This window comes from Eucyclogobius newberryi, unplaced genomic scaffold (genome assembly GCF_026437365.1).
Source record: "Eucyclogobius newberryi isolate DKJ021-1_F unplaced genomic scaffold, fEucNew1.0.hap1 SCAF_15, whole genome shotgun sequence".
Lineage (NCBI taxonomy): Eukaryota > Metazoa > Chordata > Actinopteri > Gobiiformes > Gobiidae > Eucyclogobius > Eucyclogobius newberryi.
In genome coordinates, this window is record NW_027315779.1 from 8,875,172 (window position 1) to 8,898,595 (window position 23,424).

The window sequence follows — 23,424 nt, forward strand, 5'->3', positions numbered from 1 at the left end:
TATATATATATATATATATATATATATATATATATATATATATATATATATGTGACTGACCGTGATTCTGAAAGTGTGAATTCAAAGCTTTCCAATGATGTCTCACTCATGTAGATCTGACAATATTTGAGTAAGTTGTGGTCATTTGAATGTAAACAACTCTCAAACCAATTCACTGAGAAAACGGGGCTCAAAGTTTCTCACCGGAGTGAGCCCAGAGTCACAGGGGGGCTCATTTACATCTCATTGAGATAAGCCCTACAGCTGTCACTGAAGACTCAAGAGGAGTGTTGTTATTGATGGTAACTGGACTTGAATCAGAATTAGAAGTTACTGTATTAAAATGGAAATACTTGGATTACAAAAGGCCCTGAATAGAATCAAAGAATCAGAATAGGGTTCATTGCATATATATATATATATATATATATATATATATATATATATATATATATATATATATATATATATATATGTATATATATATATATATATATATAGATGTATACTTTGTTTGCGCGGCGCGTGGTCTGCTGCCTGCGTCTCTTTTCTACGTAGCCGTGGGGCGGTTTGAATAGCGCCCCAGAGCCTCAGAGAAAATCAATGGGGATTTTTAGCCAATCAAATCACAATCCAAAGTGACTACGTCACTATGGCTTTCTCCATAGGAAAATAGCGACTATGGGGCGCTCCAGAAAGCGCCCTTTTGAACGTAGAAGTTACGCCATGGAGCTACGCTTTTTACGTTAGAGACAGGCATGTGCGCGCGCCGCGCGCGGAAGTGCCACACACGCCGTGTTTCCATCTTAAAACTGCATCTACAGATGTCTGTGACAAGATGTACGTCCAAAACGACTCAGAATGAGCTGCTCAACTGTTTGTTGGCTTTATTCGTATTGAAAGCGGCTGATTTCGAATCAATCCGAGCCAAGACATCTGATCTGTCAAACTCCGTGCTACGTTACCATGACAACAAACACGCAGGTTTTTTTTGTTCATTATTTGCATAAGGCTAACGCTAAGCATTAAGTATGGCCTAACTTCTAACATATCATTAACAAAAGTGGAAATACAGTGTGTTTAATTAATTAATTCAGTTGTAAATGTGTATTTAAAATATGTATCATACAGTCAATGTTAGAAATTTCAATTTTGGACATTTAAAAAAACAAAAACACGGTCATGGCAAATAGCCCCCCCTATAATTTGTTCCACCAGCCGCCACTGGTATAGGTGTTGATTTTGATTGACAGTGAATCGATGTAATTCAAACAACATTGCAATTACAATTAATAGCAAACGTTAAATCAACATTTATTCAAGTTGACTTCATGCACAGTTAGGCTATCGTTTGAGCCTGTTTTAAGTGAACAGCTATTCCCAAATTAGGACTTTTACTTTTTGCAATTGCAACACAAAAACACAGCCTAATAAACATCAGCACCCATAACAGTCTTTAATGATTTAAAAACGTGCTCTATTCTCACCTCACGCATAACAACGATCCTCCGCGCTGCTGCCTCCACAATTGTTGTTGTTGTTGTTGTTGTTTTATGGCGGTTGACATCCGAGTGTTGCATTACCGCCAGACTTTATTCCTTAGACTTTGTCGTAGTCCTAAAAGTTCTTCTTCCAGTGCCTTGACTTCCAGTGCTTTTTGTTGTTGTTGTTGTTGTTGTTGTTTTATGGCGGTTGACATCCGCGGGACTTTTATGTCGTCGTCGTGTTGTGTCGTCTACTGTAACACGTGCGCGCAGAATACGTGCGTTTAAAGTCGCGTCTGACGCACGACGCAGTCTGACGCAGCGCTGTATTAGAGCGGCGGCAGCAGCGGCTCGCCTCGCAGTCCGTGTCCGCCTCGAAGTGCGTCGCCTCGGGATTACCTCACTCTACTCTTCCCTCGTCCCCCCGCGCGTCCGGTTTCCCCCCGCGCGTCTCGTCACCGGGAGAGATGAGGCGGAAGGAGAAGAGGCTGCTGCAGGTCGCCGGGCTGCTCGTGGCCGCGCTGCTCTTCTTCCCCAATGTCGGACTATGGGCTTTGTACCGGGACCGCGTCTCGGACCACTCTCCGGAGAGCAACGCGGTGGAGGGAGCGGACGCGGTCAGCCCCGTGCAGGTGAGCGAGCCCCGGGCGCGCAGGCTGTCACGCACCGGTGTCCGCGCTGGAGCTCCGGGTATAGCACAAGTTTATCGTGTTCCAGTAGAATTAACACAGGTTTTATTTAGGCACGTAGACTCTTACAAATGCCGTGTCATAATGGTCAAAATTCCGGGATGAAGTGAACCGCAACACGTTTTCCAAGATGAACTGAGATCAGACCTAAATGCTTGTGATTTTAATTGTTTAAAACAAAAAAGAAGTGTAGAGATGTCATTTTGCTTTTCTATTACAAAGCATAGAAAATACTGAATTCTAGTCTCAAAATATGACTTCACAAACGTATACTTGGAGTTAAAGCGTGTAATAGGATCATATACATTTGAAGGCAGCTCGGAGGGTCAAAGTATTTGTCCAATAAAACCTAAAAAATCTAGTGTCAATGTAAGACACTAGAGCTAGAACAATTATTGTAGTTGTCAACTTTTTAGTTATAGTATCTACCAAATAAATGTTTAAATTTGGTGAATGAAGACGTCTAGATAGAGAATCTTTACTCATAAAAGATGAAAATCAAAATTGTTTATTCTTTTTTGACATTTTTGTTTAATAATGCCAGTGTCTTTGTGATCAAATGCTGCATGTTTTAGAGTCTGTATAGTCCAGAATAGGATAAGACAAATTAATAAATCGATAAATTGTTGCAGCGCTATAAAATACAATTGTAAATGTCTTTAAACCGACACAAACTGGTATTATTTGTGCTTCTCTGTGATTTTCATTTCACATTATTTCACATATATTGTGAATAGCGTGATAGCTGGTGTTAAGGTAAAACTGTGGTATTCAAAAGCCAGAGTATTAACACCGTGAGGATGGGCTTCTGACAGTATTTACAGAGCCGATTTATTTCACTGAATCTGAGGAAATAGCAGCACCCTCACAGCCTTAAGATATAGAATCATCTTTAAATCCATGTACACAGTTTATAATCAACTTATGAGAACTTCCCAACTCTCTTTACGGCAATGTGGTATAATCGTTAACTATATTAACACTTTTAGGTAAAAAATGTACTTGTTTTTTTAAGCATTATGTAATAAATGCAACTCCTTGGTATACTATCATATGCTGTAGTTTTGGTTACGGTTGAACATTTCATATCATGCCAATTAGTTAATGCCCAATCTCGTCAGATCTTGTAAGCTAAGCAGGGATGGGCCTGGTTAGTACTTTGATGGGAGACAGTTGGAATGCCAGGTATCACAGGGGGCGGTAGTGCACTCTATCATTGTGTCCTTGGGCAAGACACTTTCCCTTACCTCCAGTGTCAATGTCTGCGTGAAAGGTAATATAGCCTTAAATACAATCGGTTGAATTGCATATTGTATTTGAGAGCTGGCCGGCCCTCAGCACCATGGACAGTTCCTGTTTAGGAATTTGGTTTCATTGATGTAATTATGTCAGAACAATCTTGATGAGTTTATGTATTTCTAATTCGTCTGATTTATTCTTATTTGATTTGCTAAATATGAAATAAAATCTCGACGCAGTTCACAGATGGTGCACATTTGAAACACTTCCAAGAGCGTTTACATTTGAGAGAACAAACACTCTGCATTTCAAAACAGCTTTGTCATGGTTCAATCTACAAGGTTAGCAGGTTTTATATGGATTAAGACCCCATGGAGAAAGAATATTTGATTATCTACTGAAGAAAATACATATAAAATAATTGAATAACTTAATATCAGTCAATTTGTGAGTCTTTGCGATTTGCGCCAACTCAAAATGCAAATATTTAAATGGCAGACTGTCCTCCCCAAAGAGTTTTTATTTGTAAAAACGTGTTCTGAAATTGTATTAGTTTATCAGTTCATATTTCAGTTTTCTCTCAAATGCTTTTAACTGTTCGAACATTGTTCCCTCATCAAGAACATACCTATTTGCCTTTAAAGCTCCAAAAGTTCTTTGTCCACTCTGAACAGAATCCTACTTTTTAAACACATGTCGCAAATCTAATCGCAATCAGAAAGTTTCCCACAATTGCGCAACCCAAAATTGACCTTGCAATTTGCCAATGCAGAAATGTCTAATAGTGATTTGAGTGCTGATTTGTTTTAGATGACGTTTTCACAGATTGAGCGGCTGACATTCTTCGGTGTGTTGGTTTAAAGCTGAATAATTTGTAGAGCAAGCGACGTACATTTCTGGCAGCGGTTCATAATTCTTTACAGTAAGATCAGATGTTACTGTGGCCAACAGTTTCAGACAAGCTTTCTGAATGAACATACTTTAGGCATATTTTGTGATTGTTAAAAAGTTGCATTTTTCTTGGTTGAGAGCAACTGTGTCAGAGCATTTCCAAAACTGTAGCCGAGACATTCTCTCCGTATCTGAGGTACTTTACACGCTGGTTTAATCCTGGCTTAGACCTGATTAAGCGTTTAGAGCTGCAACTAACAATGATTTTAGTATTCGACAAGTCAAACCATTAAATCTATTGCACATTTAACCAAGTTCATGTTGAAATATGGTGACTGAAGGCTTCTAGATAGAGAATATTTACAGAATCAGAAATATTTTATTATTTATTTTACATTTTATTTAATCCAGCTGTTTTTGTGTATGTATTAGAGTGTGTAGTCCAGATAATGAATACAATTATCAAAGTACCAAAATTCTAAGTTATCATTAGTAGCAAATAAGGCTGGGATAATGATGAAAATGAAAATCTTAATACCTTTTGTTGTATCCCGATGACATAATGTTGTCTGAATGTCAACAAAAATGTGTTACAACAATGTCTTTAAATATAATGTTTGAGATTTAAGTATCAGACAAATGTGAAATGTAATATTATTCACAAAAGTACAAAAATTCACCTTTTTTCATTTACATTTTTAATCATCTCTTTTTGTAGCATTTTTTTTACTATAAAATTATATACTCGGTATTCACATTTTGCATATCTTCAGAACTACATTTGTGATATATTGCCTATTTCTTGACGCAATTGAAGTTTTATGTATTTTGTGGTCCTAAAAACTAGTAAGAATATCCTGTCTCCTTTGTTTATTGTATCTAAAAGCTGTGAGTAGTTTAGACCTCTTCAAAAATGTTTATTTCATAGCACATATTTCCGTCTTTTTCTAGTGAACATTAAACAGATAAAATGTTGTACCTGTCAGAACAATCAAGCATTTAATTATGGTTCATTTCTAGGAACCAAAATGTATATAGTAAAAAAAAAAAATAATAATACATTGTAGGAGTAAAATATGTCCTTATTTGATCTTTAAATCCTGCCCCGAGCATGAGAATCTCAGTCTCGGTTTGATCTGTGCAGCTCATTTTAATGGAGGATGACAAATGGAACGAATGCCTTAAATGTCTGTATGAGTTGGACATGCTGCTGTTCCCTGTGGGCTCTCACTGCTGCTTCTCTCAAAATGTATGCCAAAAAACAAAAATCTCATTTGGTGTGCTCGTTGTTTCTCAATGTGTTGTCAGTGAATTTTGGGCCATGACTTAAAATAAGTAATGACTAGAGATTGTTCCTTTCTGGGTGTAAGAGGATTCAAATGGATTGATACTCTTAAATACTCTTTTACTTAAATGGTCATCTTTTTGTGTAACAGATATTTCCTGACCACTTTGGGCTTGTTTCCTGGGTAGATGTTCCACTGCATGATTAATTTTTTCACTTTTTTTTTTACAGCAGACATTTGTGTTTACTCCAGAATTTGTCATGAGACCATTTTGCTCATTTTGTGTTTTCGTTAGTTTTTTCGATTTTCGTTGTAGGAGCAAATAACAAGGAATCATCTTTTTTTCTTTTTTTCCATGAGCAAAAACGAAAACATTTGAAAGTGAAAATAAAAAAAGACATGAACGGAACATGTTCCCACAGATGTTGGTAGAATTTTTAGTTTTATATATTGTATCAGTTGGACATGAAGACATTCCTGGACAATGGAACTGATGGATGGATACCTGTGGAATGTACAGTTTGGCTGCAGCAAAAAGCAATAACAAGGAGATGACTGGCATGAACGGAGCCGACTGACAAAGACTGGACTGACATGGACAGAGTAGTGAATTTGGGACAAATGGGACGGATACAAAAGAGGATATACAGAGTGTCCTCTGTGTAGGGCTGCAACTACCAATTATTTTATGAATCGACTAGTCTTGTGATTATTCTTTCGATTAATTAGTTGTTGAGAACCTGAAATGGCCGGAAATATCAGCTGGACATCCTGCTGGAGAATATTTACAGACAAAAAGAACAAAAAGAACAAAAAAAACACAATAAATGTTCATGTTTTCTGTCTTTTTGAGTTATAAAACCTCTTAAGAATCCCTTAGTGATTAGTCAGCCCTATGTCTTTTATTTTTATGTGCGTCAGGTTGCTGGGGAACCAGAGCACCATGATGACAAATGGGCTTCTGGAACAAGGCGTAAATGGCCAAGATGTGAGAACAAGGGTCTGTTGAAAAGCTTCTTCAGTAACCCTAGCCAGTCACCCCCAAACTGGAGGAGTAGATACAGCAAATATCAGATACCTCGGTCCAGAAAAGTGCACTGCAGGAACAGCAAAGATACTGAAGAACCCTCAAGCTCCCAGGCCTCCGCAGAGGAAATGTGTATGTGATGTATTTTCAGCACTAAAGGGCACTGGATTATAAGGCACACTGTCAATGAATGGTCTATTTTTCATAATGTTTCATATATATAAGGCGCACCGGACTATAAGGCGCATTAAGCGAAACAAAACGTGTACCACAAAATTGCTTCGAGGTCAGTGAGCACGACCAGAATTAATCCATTTATGAGGTGTACTGGATTACAAAGCGTAATTTTTGAGAACATTAAAGGCTTTTAAGTGTGCCTTATGGTGTATGTATGTATGTATGTATGTATGCATGCATGTGTGTATGTGTGCATGTACAATTATTGTGCTAAGAAACATCACGATTTTTCAATTATTCACGATTGTCGGCGCTTTGACCAAACAGGGAAATACTTTTTCTCTCTGTCACGAGTCTATTTTTAAGAAATCAAACTTTCGGAATAAAAAAGTCAATGTTGCCACATATAAATGTCCTTTACCAGCAGTTTGACGTTTTTGATGAATGAACTAAAATTACATTGCTGCTGCCTACTATTGTCACAATGGTATTATTTTTAAGTTCTAAGATTATATTGTGACTTGAATAATCACGATTAACTGAATAATCTTGACACCCTACAAGGGACCAATCCTAATTCTTTCTAGCACATTGTGCACAGTGAGAGTGAGAGAAACACTTTACGCTTACTGCCTGTTTGAACGCACTTCTGAATGACAAGCATGAGCTAAACACTACCAAACAATGCAAATACTTTCCTCTCTTCTTGTTGCGTGTGCGTGGGTTGCCTGGTCCACGCTTCGAAACCCAGCCACACACACGCACACACACACCGACATGTTTATCTCCTCCCTGACAGCTGCATGTAGTCGAGGCTCTAACAAGAGAACGCCAAAGCTCTTGTCACTCCACCAGAACGTGCCCCGATATTGGTTTGAAGTGGAAACGGCCACAATCCCCCCCTCTGCGAAACCTCTCTTTGTGAAGTCGTAGATTGGCTTCGATTCAGTGCGCACGCATCGATCGGCGAGTTGAAAAGAGGAAAGCCTGATGGACAACAGACACAACACAAAAGAGCCGTGGCCTGGTCACATTTTGAACGTGAGCTACCGACAACATGCGCCCAATTAGGTACAAGAGGAGCAAATGCACACGGGCTTGAAACAACAAGCCCGTGTGCAACAACAATTGCTGAACATAAACAAGATTGACTTTTAAAAATTGCCATTAAAGAATATCCAAACAAAATGCTTTTACTGATAGAGGATGTGCTGTGTTCTCTTGTGGTCAGAAAATAAAAAAATAAATACTAGAAAAAGCGGTTTATCCTCTCAAAATATTTTAGCTTATTTTATTATTGCTCAGTTAAGGTGGAAAAATACTTGAGTAAACTATGATTAAATGTTCCACTAGTCAAGTGGCAATTTGTAAAGGAAGGTTAAAATAAATAGTTCATTTTAAGTGCTGCGTTCAAAAGCAGCAATATTTTAGAAAAGTACAAATTATGTGGACAAATTTAAAACTGTTTTGGTGAGTAGTTTGCATCTTGTACGTTATTGTTATTATCTTCAGTGTTCCACAGTTTGGCATTGAACATATGTACACTGAAACAGTTACAAATACATGTAATACCAAGTAATAAAACACCTGTAACGATAGAAATAGGTTAATGCCATACTGTGGAACATGCCGAGAAAGGCATTGACCCAGCAAGTGGCAGACAAGTTACATTATGGACCTTTTTAAATATTCCATAAACTACATTGTCACCAAATCAATGATCATAGTGAAGATCATAATTTTAAAATGAGTTTTGCTAAATATCGCGTTCAATATGAATTTCCTGAACAGAAACGAGGAAGATGTTAATAAGAGCCATTGAACAAAACAAAAAGAAGAACAAATGAAAGTAAATGATCTTCCTCCAAAGGACTGGCTGTGATTAATAAGACCCAAGCTGATTGCTGACTGAATCTTTATATCCACTCAAAGTATTTGCACAGCACCAACTAATTATGATCGTGTCAATAAGCACAAGAGTATTGTTTATTGACTCGACTCGTATGATATTACTTAACATTCTCAAACGCACTTTACCACAATCCCCTCTTCAGTCTTGTCTGCCAGGAGTGATAACGTGTGGCGCCCGAGGCCACAGCAGCAGTTTGCAGCCCCGATGTGCTCTTGCGTGATAACAGACGGGCAGAAAAGGTGACGATATTGCCATTGGCCAATATTTAAAATTTTTCATATGGAATTGGAATATGAAATGATCAGCTTTTTATTTTTTGTTGTCTTGGCTAGCCCAGTTTGTGTGTATCCATGTGTCATTTCCTGGTTGTTCTCCGCACATCAGTGTTTTTAAAAGAATAAATGATCTCTCAGATTACATTACATACTGATACTGACATATCAATGTGCAATACTGTCATATTCATACGCAATACTGTCATATTCATACGCAATACTGTCATACTGTCATATTCATGTGCAATACTGTCATATTCATACGCAATACTGTCATACTGTCATATTCATGTGCAATACTGTCATATTCATACGCAATACTGTCATACTGTCATATTCATGTGCAATACTGTCATATTCATACGCAATACTGTCATACTGTCATATTCATGTGCAATACTGTCATATTCATACGCAATACTGTCATACTGTCATATTCATGTGCAATACTGTCATATTCATACGCAATACTGTCATACTGTCATATTCATGTGCAATACTGTCATATTCATACGCAATACTGTCATACTGTCATATTCATGTGCAATACTGTCATATTCATACGGAATACTGTCATACTTTCATATGCATGTGCAATACTGTCATTCATACGCAATACTGTCATATTCATACGCAATACTGTCATACTGTCATTCATATGCAATACTGTCATATTCATGTGCAATGCTCTGGCATAATGTCAATCATATTGGTGCAATATTCTCCGTCCATATAACTGTCCATATGTTACTTTTGTTACTATTATTATAATTTTTTTACTTTTTATTAAGAATATAAGAGTTTTTTATAAGAGCTTTTCTTTTATGAGTGTTTTTTTTAAAGCTTCCTAAGTTATAACGTTTACTTCTGTATCTACTTGTGTTGCAACATGGGAATTTCCCCATTGTAGGACAAATAAAGGCTTATCTTAACATATCTTATACACTATGTTTATTAGATTTGAATAGATGGGAGAAGGGGGATTGGCTTAGTAAGGCAACTTCAAATATTATTCTGAAGTAGCTGAACTCGAATATGGAGTATGGCGGTGGCGGATATAATGATGCAAATATTCTAGGCCACAACAAGTCATCACTCAAATACAAATGCACGATTATCCCACATTTTCCATACCGCTTCACTTTTTGAGACGGTTGCGTGATGAAAAACAAAATCAGAATGAAAGGGCTGGACAGAAGTGAAGTTTCTCTGTGGTGACTGGTGTGTGAGCTGCAGGGAGCAGTGAACCGTGGAGAATAGTGCGTTTGTCTGTGCGCCTCATTGATGTGGGCTTTGATTCAGCTCCTCACAGACATAGCAAGGGCCAGAGAGAGTCCCGGTCCAGAGCCCAGGTCCTGGCCAGATCCTGGTAATGAGTCCTTCTGGGGCACGGGCAGGGTCTTTGGGGAGGGTCCCTCAGACAGCAGGCTGAATTAGGCTCTGGAGGAGAGGGACCAGACTGCAGCCATGTCTGGTAAAGTCAGAGAAGGTACTACAACTTCTACTACTGATACTACTACAACTGCTACTATTATGAGTACTGCTGATATTACTACAACTGCTACTACTGCAACGTCTATTATGAGTACTGCTAATACTACTACAACTGCTACTACTGCAACTTCTACTATTATGAGTACTGCTAATACTACTACAACTGCTACTACTGCAACTTCTACTATTATGAATACTGCTAATACTACTACAACTGCTACTACTGTGACTTCTACTATTATGAGTACTGCTAATACTACTACAACTCCTACTATTATGAGTACTGCTGATACTACTGCAGCTATTACTATTAGGAGTACTGCTTATGCTACTGCAACTGCTACTATTATGAGTACTGCTAATACTACTACTACTAATATTAGTACTGCTGATACTACTACAACTTCTGCTGCTGCTGCTGCTGCTGCTACTACTACTATTACAATAATATTACTACTGCTGATACTACTACTGTTGCTACTATTAATACTACTATTATTTCAGCACCTTGGACAGCTCTGCGAATTGTCCCCCTTTTGTACACGTGATAATGGTATATTAGTCAATAAGAATATGCAACTAGTTTCTATGTTCTTGTGAAATTAAAGTAAAAAATCAATGTGTTTAAATTGAATGAATGGATAAATAAACGTTTCTCTCAAACCCTATGCCCCTCATGAGTATAGGTCATCAATCATGAAGCTTCTCCTTATTTACAAAAAACACACCTTCAGTCCACCTTCTCTGAACATTTTAGATTTGAAATCGACTTGGATCAAAACAGCTCCAGCTTTTTATCTGTGTGAGGTTAACAGTTGGAGAGCGTGTTCACCCACCAAACCCCAATGTCAGCGGTTCAATCCCAGTTCAGATCTAGTGTTTGCCCAATTGATTGTTGTTGAACGGGGCATGTGGCACAAACTGCGAGACTTGTTGAAGAAGTATTGAAAAACATCATACTTTTCCTGATTTAGAATGGTCCCAGCCCTGGCATGAAACCACATGGTAAAGAGATTACGATTAATTTGTGATGAAAATTACATTCTACTGCCTTAAAATGATCAAACCTTTTCTTTAGTACTGGAGTCATTTTAGTGGAAGCTGTGGAAAAATTAAAATGAGTGGTTAAGGTGGCAGCGCTTATTTTGTGTACATAGTAAGCCTATTTTTATTTCTATCCTATTGTAGATTTACAGTGTTGTTGTTTTATGTTTCTTTAATGCATGCACTTTTTTATTTTATACATTTTATTTTATTTTTCATTGTTTTTTGTCGCACCAAATCATCAAAACAAGTTCCTAGGTTGTGAATTTTGTTCATTGACATTGACAATAAACCTTTTCTCATTCTGACTTATGCCTGGCTCCATGTGCAGCCGGCCGTGCCATGAGTTTGAATCCCAGCTCTGACAATTTACTGCATGTCCTCCCTTCTCTCTCATCCCCCATTTAACACTAAGCTGTCCTGTCTAATGTAGCCTATGGGCCAGAACATCCTTAAAGAAAAGAAAAGAAAATGAATTCAAAGTAAAGCACTACTTCTGCAGGCAATACCAAAGATTTGTTGCGCAAAAGTTTTAATGGCCTGAATAATGCATCATAAACGACCTTTAAACATACTTGGTTGCTTTGTTCGTGCCACCACATTATTCCCCATAAACAGACCCTATTTCCTGCTCTTTGTAATAAATGCATAGAGCGGCATTAGTGGCACACCGGCTGCAGCGGTGTCAGACATTATTTATGCCGCTCCTTGTAAAGACGCCTCTGAGAAAAACATCGAGCCGTTCACAGTTTGAGTAGAGTCTCGAGAGAGGCACAAGTTAATGCAGTAAACAGCAGCGCGCTGTGATTTATGGAGACTACAGATCCGTTTGTTTGTACACACCAAAGATTTAATGGAGTTTAAACATTTTCTTTATCAACAAGCCAACTTCTCTGGGGAACTGATTTCACCGCTGCAGCACAAAATATATGCAAGAACAGAATGTAAAAGAGGAATGTGTCCCTTAACTCAGTGTATTTAAGTTTTGTTCTACTGAAAACCTTGAAAATGTCTGAAATAGTTGTTTTTCAAAGACTAACAATTCCATAAAAATCCAAGAAGTATGCAGGTTTTCCCTTCAAAATAATTAGGAGTAAGTGATCAGGACCAAATGACACTGACATTTTTAATTTGCTTTCAGTCACAAGTCTAGTTTTAGGAAATCAAGCGTTCTGAGTGAAAAAGTAATGATAATTTCCCCTAAACTGCCAGATAAAAAGTATTTTACATGTAGTTTGACTTTTTGGAGTTCAGACTGACCTAAAATTACTCACTGTGCATCACTGTAAACCTGGAAAAAAAAAGAAACAGGTATCCATACTTTACGTAAGCAAATTTCACAAGTGGATACTTTTTACGTTTACTACATTTGAGTTTGTTGTGTTCAGATGACTACAAATTAATCTTTGTCTACCATCTGCTCTTTCTACTCCACTACATGTTTGAAAAGTATTAAGTATTTTTGTATGGTTCGAGGGGCTATTTTTTTGATATCCTATGTAATGTTTTGAGTTTAAGGCCTTGAGCGAGCACAAATACAGAAAAGAACCATCGAGACATTTGTTGACTAAAAATCTAAACAATTCTTTATCAAGATCACCAAATCTTGTCGATCATCACAGATCATCACAAACCTGTGTGAAATACATTTCATTTTTACTCTAAAACTAAACTTGAAATATGTACATCAATATTTTTAGTAATTTTGCGTGTATGAGTAAACCTTTGCTCCTGTATCTGTACTTTAGCGTCACAAAATGCTCTTCCAGCACATTCAAACACATACCACATCAGAACTGGGACTAGACCATGACAAAACCTGGACAAGGACCGGACAAAACCAATTCTACAGCAGCGATCAAACCATAACCGTGTGAACGCAGGAGAACGATTGAAAAGTGTATTGAAAAAAAACGTTCAGATTATTGACGACACTAGCTTTGGAAGTCCACCGCATTGTGTTATTCGATTGTGGGTTGGAGGCGCTTGAAAAAGACAATTCTATTCAAACATTCCTCGCCCTTCGATAAATAATGCAAGACGAGCGCTACGGGCAGAGACACAACAGAGAAGTTCAGAAATGCAGAGGCAGAGTAGAACCTGAAAGTAGCAAAGAAATACACGTGGGCGATGTATGTATGTACGTTTGCACGTTGCATTCATACATATGTATGTATGAATGCAACGTGCATACGGTGAATAGCTCTTAAAAACAACAACAGCAACAGTAAATGGCAGATGTCGTCATTTATTGTCACTCTTGGAGACAAACATTAAACCCAACTTGGAGTTTGTTAGTGGGCATTGATTCAGGTTCAGACTGCCCTCTTTTTCATTATTTGTTGACTTTGTGTGTGTTCTTTCCACTCTTGTTTTGCTCTCTCGCACACATTTCCATCACAGCCATCGGCCACAGGCGCAGCGGGTCGTAATTACAGAGAAAGCGTTGTGCGTTTTGAGATAAATGCTCTATTAGCTGTGTGCTGAGGCAGATGGAGCGGCTCAAATGTGCTGTTTATCAATGCATTGTCACAGAGAACAGAACGATGATGGCTCTGTTTTTTTGCTCCGGGTTTGATGTATGAAGAAGCCGCAAAGTCGGTGAACGTTGGGAAGGTCACGTATGAGAAACATCTATTTTGATATGCGTTTATACAGTGGCTTCAGTGAGTGGTCACTCCGTATTCATTTCTTCTGCTGTATCACGCAGTTGCCACAAACTAAATCTTATTCCTGAAACTGTTGCGCTACAATGGAACATTTAACACACTTTTAGGAGGTTTAGCAAAAATGTACGAAAAATCCCCCCTCAAAATTTCAATATATTTCATGAACATCAAAATGTGGATTAAATTCAGCAAACAATTGAATTCAGAGCTGCCGTCCTACCAGAAGTTCACGTACAATAGTTTAGGAAGCGCTGCTATAGGTTAAGAATAACCCCCCTAAAAAGAAAGTCAATAAAACAAGGGCAGGGTAATTTATCACATTTTTATAAACTCAAGAGCCATTTTAAATTGTTGAACTCGGCTTTGAAAGAGGAAATTATGCTGTTTGTGTCTTAAAGTCTTGTTCACAAAACCAATGAAAGCCATTGTATTTTAATTTTATTTAATACAAAAATCTAGATACTCAATATGAGGACTGTTTCCATCCATCCATCTTCTACCGCTTTATCCGGGGCCTGAGTCACGGGGGCAGGGGGATCCTGAGGCGTTTCCAGGCCAGTCGAGAGACATAGTCTCTCCAGCGTGTCCTGGGTCTTCCCCGGGGCCTCTTCCCGGTGGGACATGCCCGGAACACCTCCCCAGGGAGGCGCCCAGGAGGCATCCGGAACAGATGCCCGAGCCACCTCAGCTGGCTCCTCTCGACGTGGAGGAGCAGCGGCTCTACTCCGAGCTCCCCCCGTGTGGCCGAGCTCCTCACCCTATCTCTGTGGGAGCGCCCAGCCACCCGGCGGAGGAAACTCATTGTCGACCGCTTGTATCCCCGATCTTGTCCTTTCGGTCATTACCCAAAGCTCAGGACCATAGGTGAGGGTAGGAACGTAGATTGACCGGTAAATCGAGAGCTTTGTCCTTCGTCCTAACAGTCCGATGCAGCAACTGCATCACTGCAGCCGCTGCACCGATCCAACTGTCGATCTCACGCTCCATCCTTCCCTCACTCGTGAACAAGACCCCGAGATACTTGAACTCCTCCACTTGGGGCAAAGACTCCCCACGCACCCGAGGACTATTTATAGAATTGATTGGACTATATCGCCCATTTCATACATTAAAGTCCATATGAAGCTTCTCATGTTTTTTTAAATTATGACTTAGTTTGGTGGATAGATATTTATCATAGGTTTACTTACGTAAAGTTGCACTTTGTGAAGAATTTTGAAGAATAAGAGTTTAAAATGACGGAGGTAGATGACGGAGGTAGAGCTGAAATCCCTCTGTGACGTCATCAATATGCGACATGCCGTTGAAAACACAGGGACAGTTTACACTTAACTGACGCAGTTTTCTCACAGTTTAAACGAACATTCAACAAAATAAAGGTGTTGTATGGTAATATTGTTTGTCAAATCATAACCGTTGTCATGCATATGGATTGTGGCTCTTGTTTACATTCTGGTTGCTAGGTAACAGCTGTGGAATTACCTCTACCTACTGCATGTCATATTTGCTGCTCATGTCCAACCAGGAAGTACAATTATAAACTTTACAAAATCGGTCAAACTGGGGACAAACGGGCAAAATGTTTAGTGAATAAAATCTGAAATATAGAGGTAAGAGACGTTTAACTGCTTCTCGATTGTACTCTATGACACAAAAGCCAGATGCCCCTCCCTGTATTCTGACCCGTGATTGTTTCGTGCAGTGTCTCGACCGTCCGTCCCAAAATGTTCACAATCACCTTTGCCAGTCACATTATGCTTGTTTGTTGTTGCGTTTGATGTGCGCGCGTTGGCGTAATTCAGTTTAAACTTTTTACTCAAGCCGCTACTTTTGCGAGCCCGTCTTAACTTCCGCCGCCAGCAGAGTGCGCCTGACAAAATGTGATCCCGCCTGTCTTTTTTTTTAACGTAATGTTCTTGTTTGTGTTTTCAGGGGTACGCGATGAGGAGGATAGTCGAAGTGGGAGCGGACGGTGTGCGGAGGGTCGACTGGCACGACTATGAGGCGATGAAGAAAGACGCGTCGCGATTTGGTAGATTTATTTATGTCTAATACAGCTGACGGCACGTCCTCTTTCACTGCATCCATAAATCTGCTCTTTGGTCCTCCTCTTGGCCTCCAGCTGTAAACTCCACATCGTTTTAATGTGGGGCTAAGTTAGCTCCGGGGCTGCGTTGAATTTGTATAAAATAAAGGGGTGAAAGGAATGAAATCAATGAAAAAGGAAATCAAATAGAATGGAAAAAAGGAGGCGTGTAACAGTAGCGACGTTTCGAGCCAAAAGCTCTTCTTCAGGCCTGTGTACACGCTGGTTTACGGTGTGTGTCTGTCTCAGTAGTTCCGCGCTGTTTACCGCCCTCTACAGGAGGGAGCTTCTGAACGGCCGCCCGGACAATTTTTAATAAATTAACGTTATTGAAAAGTATCGATACGGCGACTCGCCTGTGACGATATATCGCCGCATCGATATTTTGAACACAGCCCTAGTGCGCAGGTGAGTGTAACAGAAGCATCTGTTCTACCAATGCAAAACACTCTAAATCTACTAAGTGTGCAGTCTTAGTCACGGCAAAACGCGCTGGAGAAAATGCGATAAACAGGTTTGAAATGTATATTTGCGATATAAAGGACTTAAAACCGCTTTTTATATTTCATTTAATGCTATTTTTCGTTGTCGGCGGTACTTTATAAAAAAATATTATAATAATTTATTTTATTTATATTGTAGAATAGTATAAATAAAACTACAATGTTTGAGCTACAATTTTTTGCTTTGCTTAAATGTTAACATATGGGTTAGATGGATAATTTGGAAAGCAAGACAAATAATGGCATTGGTATTTCTGACCGTAGTCCGGATCGGTTTTGCATCTGACCTCACTGATCGTGAGCAATGTTTGGATTTTAGGTACTCTTTTATTGATCTCATCTCACTGTGGGGAAATGTACTTGTGCTTAAGTCATAACAAAGTGCTAGCGGAGTACAAGGTGTCACAATCAAGATGAGAATATTTACACAGAATAAAAACCACGGGCCTAATCTTTGTGAAGTTCTCTGTTTTTGCTGGATTTGCCGGTCTTTGTGGATGGATGCTGTGAGCGTACAGTGCAGTACATAATTAAACTCAGTTAATCTTCTCAAACGAGCATCGATCCTGTCCCGGCCCCGGGCTTTTCCGCCAAACGTTACGCATCTCCCCGGCTTTGCTTTGGCATTCGTTTGAACTCTCCAGCGGCGAGTAAATCCGAGAGAGAAATGTGTTTTTAAGGCCGACTTTACGGAAGGCTGGGTGGTTGATCTTTCCCGTGTTTCACCGGCAGCTAATGATTTGTAACGAGACGCTGGGAAATATTTTACCTTACCCATTTTGACTCAAAACATCACTCCTTTTTAGAGTTATGTTTTGTCTTCTCAGTTAAATTTGAACTTCAAATTCTAAATCAGATATTAGACTTCTTGAGTACTGGTTCACTGAATTTAACAGGCCTTGATTAAAAACATTGGCTGTGAGAAACAATGACCAAAAGGGTTGAAGAGCCATTTAGATAATATTGTGTATGTTAAAAATTTGAGCATTGAGTATTGTGAATACCGGAGCTTCATAATGTCAAGCATTTTTGTGATTCATTTTACAGACATTTTACATACCAAATATTAAACCTCAACAAAACATTTAAAGACACATAATATCGTCCGACTACACGTATGTTTAAAGCAGTGGTTCTCAAACAGTGGGTGAGGGTCCACAAACGGGCCACAGAGAGGAGACTACACTGGCCACAGAACAAAGGCTCCTCAGGTGAAATGAGGCAGTTTGATGTTTAAAGGTGCATTATGTTTTCTAGTTGTGGGACCATCACCTGATTTTCTCATAAAATTGTTCTTGATATGCCTGGAAGGTTCCACAGTATAATATAAACTCTTCTATCCTTCATTTATCTAGTTAAAGGAGTTTTTATTTCCTCAAAAGTACTCGGTTGCATACTGTACTAAAAATGGGTGCCGATAATGAAAGTAATAAAAAAAATCTATACAAACCAGTATTCACCGTGTTTACATAACAAACCGATTGAAGCAAGATGTCATTATATACATTATATAGATATCATAAGACTATGGCCAACTGAGTCTATACATTAAATAGATATGCAATGAATAGAACTCCCAGGAGTAAATATGACTGTAATGTTATGATGTCATAGTGAGCGGCTCCGCCTCCAGCTCTGCCCCTGCTACACAGGGTCTTTTTCACTGTACGTGGATTAAATCACTTAATTAAAAGTAATCTAAAAAAAAATAACTGCTGCAATTTGATTCTTTTAAAAGTATGTAACAACTGTCTGATGCTGCTCACAGGGGTCTGCTCTGGATGTTTGTGTGTTTGCTCAGACACATGAAGATGTAGAGGGAACATTGGCTGTAACGATACTATTGATTATCTCCAGAGCAGCGGCATAGCAACAGGTGTTTGAGCTCATGGGGGCGGGGCTTAGAATCATTCAGAAGTCGAACTTATGATGAAATGTCTGAGCCCAGAAGAACTGTTGCTACTCAAGGTGAGTATTTATTCATTCTAGACTGACTTATAAAGGTGGAATGGAAGATTTTTTCAGCACATTTTTTATCATATTTCCTCGTGGCGTGAATGAATCATTTGTCCTGCCACGTATCAATCATAAAACGCACCTATCGCTCACCTGCAGCCGCGTGCGGTTCGTCCCCACGTTTCCGCGTGCCTAAGCGCATGGATCTATCATAATATAGTTCCCTCAGTGTACGGGGCAAAATGAAGACGGAGAAAGACAGTTCGAGCTGACGCAGAAGTGGACAGAAATCTACGGGAGACGAGAGATGCGATGCGCTCCGTTGCGCTAATAAACAAACATACGTGTGTGTTGTATCAGTCCGCACGGGGGAGTGCGCATGCGCACTTCCGCCTGCGTTCATAAATCACCGAAAAATCGTCCATACCGCCTTTAATGAAAACCCCAGAGTGATTGAACATGGCGAGCTCAGTGTTAGCATCAGTACTTCCTGTCTAATTCAAAGATAAATAAGAATTTGTAATAGTGTAGTTCACTTATTTGTGTGTCAAATGAGAATGATTTAATGATTATGTTCAAGAAATTGATATTGAAACAATTGTGTTATTTGTTTTTAATATGACAAAATACAAACCTTTGAAAATGGGCATTGATCAATATATTTTTGTTTTCCTCAACGCTCAGCTCTTCATTCTTTTGCTAACTGCACCCATTTCAAATTGCAGGTTATATGACAGCCCTGGTTGACACTTTCATATTGCATATTTGCATTTATATTTAACTTGCGGATGTATAATTAGTAGCACATCTTACTCTGACGAGGTGTTTATCTCTGAAATGACGCGTGGGATGGAGAGTTTTTTGCTCTTCTCTGATCGCCTTTAGCAGCAGCAGCAGCAGCTCTAACGTGAGTCACACCACATCTGAAGCCAAGAGAGATGCTCGTGTCATTCTGGTCTTTACCGACGAAGCTTCGGTTTGAATCAGAGTTTGACACATCAAGAGTCAACTATTTATGCAAGTTTTACAGTGGGAAATGTGTTGGCTTTTGTTGTTTTACTTTTGGTGCGCCCGCAATAACCGTAGACATTTTTTATCAAATGAAATAAAAACGCAAGCTTTACGTTTCTTAGAACCACAGACAGTGTACAATTTACTAAAATAAAAAAAGAAATGTGGGTAAAATATAATTTTTTTCATTCTAAAATTATGTTTGCCCATTTTATGTGAGCTGGCACATGAATGACTTCTATCGTTCAGAAAATAATGGATGTAACAATACTTTTTTGGCTCCATTTTTATGGTATAATGGTGAATTTTGTGTAAACTTGTGTTGTACCGTAAGATTTGAACTATAGATGGTTGAGTTTGTAACTGCTATGACCAAATGTAGACACTAAATACATAATCAGTTGTTTGTTCATTCTGATTATTCATTATTGTAGATAAAATATATATATATATATATATATATTATTACACATTTAGAAAGGGTTTAATGGGATTATCCGGCTTTTGGGTTATTGTGTCAGTGCATAAAGTGGTTTCAATCGTGATATTTGTCCGCTGCAACATAACGCACTTCAGAACCTGTTATCGTGACGGACGTTTTGTGTGCAGGTAACGGCGAGCAGGGGAAGGCGTTTCCTCTGGGCGACGGCGACGGGGTGGACCAGGCCTACAGAGAGAACGGCTTCAACATCTACGTCAGCGATCGCATCTCGCTCAACAGATCCGTGCCCGACATCAGACACCCCAAGTCAGTACATGTTGATACTATGACGTCAGAACATAATCGTCTGTGATGTTGTGTGCCTCCATAATGGGTACAACACGACTTAAATCATTCTAACCACCTGTAATACAGTCTACATTTCCTTTCATAATCAGGGAGTACGTTCTGAGCCTATCCACAAGGAACAATAGGTTGCTTTTTGGTCCAGTGTTTGAATAATTTCCAGTAAAAAGGGAGAAGTGGCTGAACATCCAGTTTCAAAATGGTTCCTTCTTAAAAGGTCTGGAGTTTGAAGTTCGGCCCTTTGTGTATTTTAGGTTCATTTTGTGTGATGTAACAAATGTATTCAAGAGCAGGTTGTTTACTCTAGACCAAGATCTGTTTTGAATTGAAAGCTTTTATCCACAAAGTTTGTTTGGTCTGACCACATTTCACACTCTTGTCAAATGTATGTTTTTATTATTTTTTCTTGTATAGTGCTCCATTCATTTACCAAAGGGCGTCATTGGACTTAACCTTTCACGACCTCCACACTCCCAATAGAAGTAGACCTGCACATTCAGCATGGAGACATTGAATTGACAGGAAATAATCCTTACCTGTTTATCTGCAAAGATTAAGGTCCTTGCTGTGTTTTATTTTGTTTCAAACCTTTTACACTGTAGAAAAAAAAAACAAATTCAAATTATATAACAGGACTAAACCAGGTCTGAACTAGGGCTGAACCATACTTTCTGTATGACGAGTCAAAGAATAACAAAATGTGATTAATCATTGTAAATCTGCTGTTTGCAACTTTAAGTATTATTACAACAGACACAATGAGGACTACCGTACTTTTCGGGCTGAAGAGCACTCCTGAATAAAAGCCACGGACACAATATTTACGAAGAAAAAATAACCGTGTCTTTTGAACCGGGGTCTCGTGGCGCACCGGAGGCCCGCTGCACTGTGGGACTAATTAGACTAAGATCTCAGTGAAAATGAGTCTGATTGTAATGAAAACACACAGATGTGTGCCTTGGGCAGTGATTCCACTGACATCTTCTTCTACAGTGTGTCAAACATTGCGCTTCCTGCTAGATTGCCCCCTATTGGCCGTCAGCCAGTAAAAATCTATAAATTAGACGCACAGTTATAATGATTGCAGGGTTTAAAGCGTGAGAAAAAAGTAGCGGCTTAAAGTCCGAAAAGTCCGGTACATATATTTTGACTGTTGATGGTGAGAAATGTTTTTTTTTACGGTGCAGGGGTGTTCAAAGTGCGGTTTAAAAACGTGGCCCTCAAGTAGACTCGATTTGATCTCCGAGGTCTGTTTGTCAGTCTGACTCTCCCTAAATAGCAATAGTTGAAGACAATGGAACAAAATGTTTTTTGTTTGGTCCTTCTTTTGTCCGCTAAGGGAAAAATATTGGGTGCGCCTGAAGGTTGTAGGGGTTTTCTAGTTCCTTTCCAGTTTAATGCATTTCTCCTTCACTCCCGAACACAGTATAGCACACAATAAATGTGTGCATAGTCTTTCTTTACTCTTTACTTAAAACAGGATGCTTGTTGGAAATAATTTCAGTATAGATTTATTACATTTTAAAAGTAACTGTCTCAATGTTTGAGTTTATATTTTCTGATCTGAAACAGCTCAAATGTCTTTGACTTCGCACAATCTGGTCTTGTCTGAGGCTGACAACAGTGAATAAATAAAGAAACAAATATTTACAAGCGCTTTCATTGCAAGCCGACCACTTTCACAGACACAAGTGCCTTTCTTTTGAGGAGGAAAATAGATTGAATTCCTGTCCCTTTTGTGGCGAGCGACACAAATATCCACCGATGGCGGTGGGATGGAAAGGTGGTTTGGAGAAGATTGCTCCCTGATTTCAGACTCATTCATCTCATAGCAGAGTTTGACCTTAGAAAACGCGAGCGCTTCAAACACAAGGACATTTTCTGTTCGCTTACAAATATAATCAGCTGTGGGAGTGCGAAACGGATGTGTGCAGCCTCCGGGAGAATGTGCAGTGATTGAATGTGGAGCAGCGAACGGCATCATTTGACCAGAGCAACTACATGTGGGTTGACTCTTTAAAATGTATCTGATGTGTGCAACTTATACCTCATTTATACCAACTCTGTCACGTCAGATGCACGTTTGTCGCACGGTCATTTCTAATTTATATTGAGTACGTGTGTCAGGGATGCGTCAGTTTTTCAAACCACAATCAGGCAATAGTAATTGTATAAAATAGCATGTTTTAACTAAATGGTGAACATGTAACACAGGTTGAGATGTGGTTATGTTCAGCGTTTGCACCTGTGTGTTTCCTTTTCCTCCACTCACTCTCTGCTCGCTCCTCGCCGTTCTTTGTAAATCAATGACGCCGCCTTCGCTCCTCGATGTTCAAGTCCATCCGCGGCCGCGTCTTGAGGTGAAATGGAAAGTGAAGCCGTGCACTCTCAGAGCTGGTGCTGGTGCTTTTGGAAACATCCCACAGTTTTAGTTTAGACGATAAATGCTGAAACTGTTCAAGAGAAATGTGAAAGAAACTCACGTCCCGCCGCAAACAACATTGTGTCGGACGTTTGCCCCGGTGTTGATGTCCGACATTGTATTTGGTCTGCCAGAGACAAAGACATTAAAGGTTTCGTCTTAACACAGTTTACGCCTTTAAGTTTTTATTGTTTGTCTGGGTGTTTATAGCTTGTTCAACTTCACTCTTAGGGCATCAGTCAAAAGTAGAACTGGAGAGTTGGTATAAATGAGGAAGGAGTAAGTTTGCTTCAATTGTGTGTTTTTATTGCAAAATTGCCTCAAAAACACATTCTAATCTTCCATTCTTCCATCCTCCTTATGTCTCCTTTAGTCGTGCAGTAGTAGTAAAACGTGAACTGTGCATATGCTCTAAAAAACATAAATTATCTCAGATATAATCATTATCTGGACGATATAAACTTTAAAACAC

At 39.1% G+C, this 23,424-nt stretch overlaps 1 protein-coding gene across 1 annotated transcript in view; it reads left to right on the forward strand.

Moving 5' to 3' along the window:
* The first annotated feature begins 1,909 nt into the window (after positions 1 to 1,909).
* The window catches only part of LOC140360651 (polypeptide N-acetylgalactosaminyltransferase 10-like), a 65,751-nt gene continuing 44,236 nt past the window's right edge, over positions 1,910 to 23,424 (forward strand). Inside the window, exons 1-3 of the mRNA XM_072445973.1 lie at positions 1,910 to 2,116; positions 16,120 to 16,219; positions 20,353 to 20,491. Coding sequence (XP_072302074.1) covers positions 1,952 to 2,116; positions 16,120 to 16,219; positions 20,353 to 20,491 — 404 coding nt within the window. The 5' untranslated portion in view covers positions 1,910 to 1,951. The remainder of the gene's footprint in view (positions 2,117 to 16,119; positions 16,220 to 20,352; positions 20,492 to 23,424) is intronic.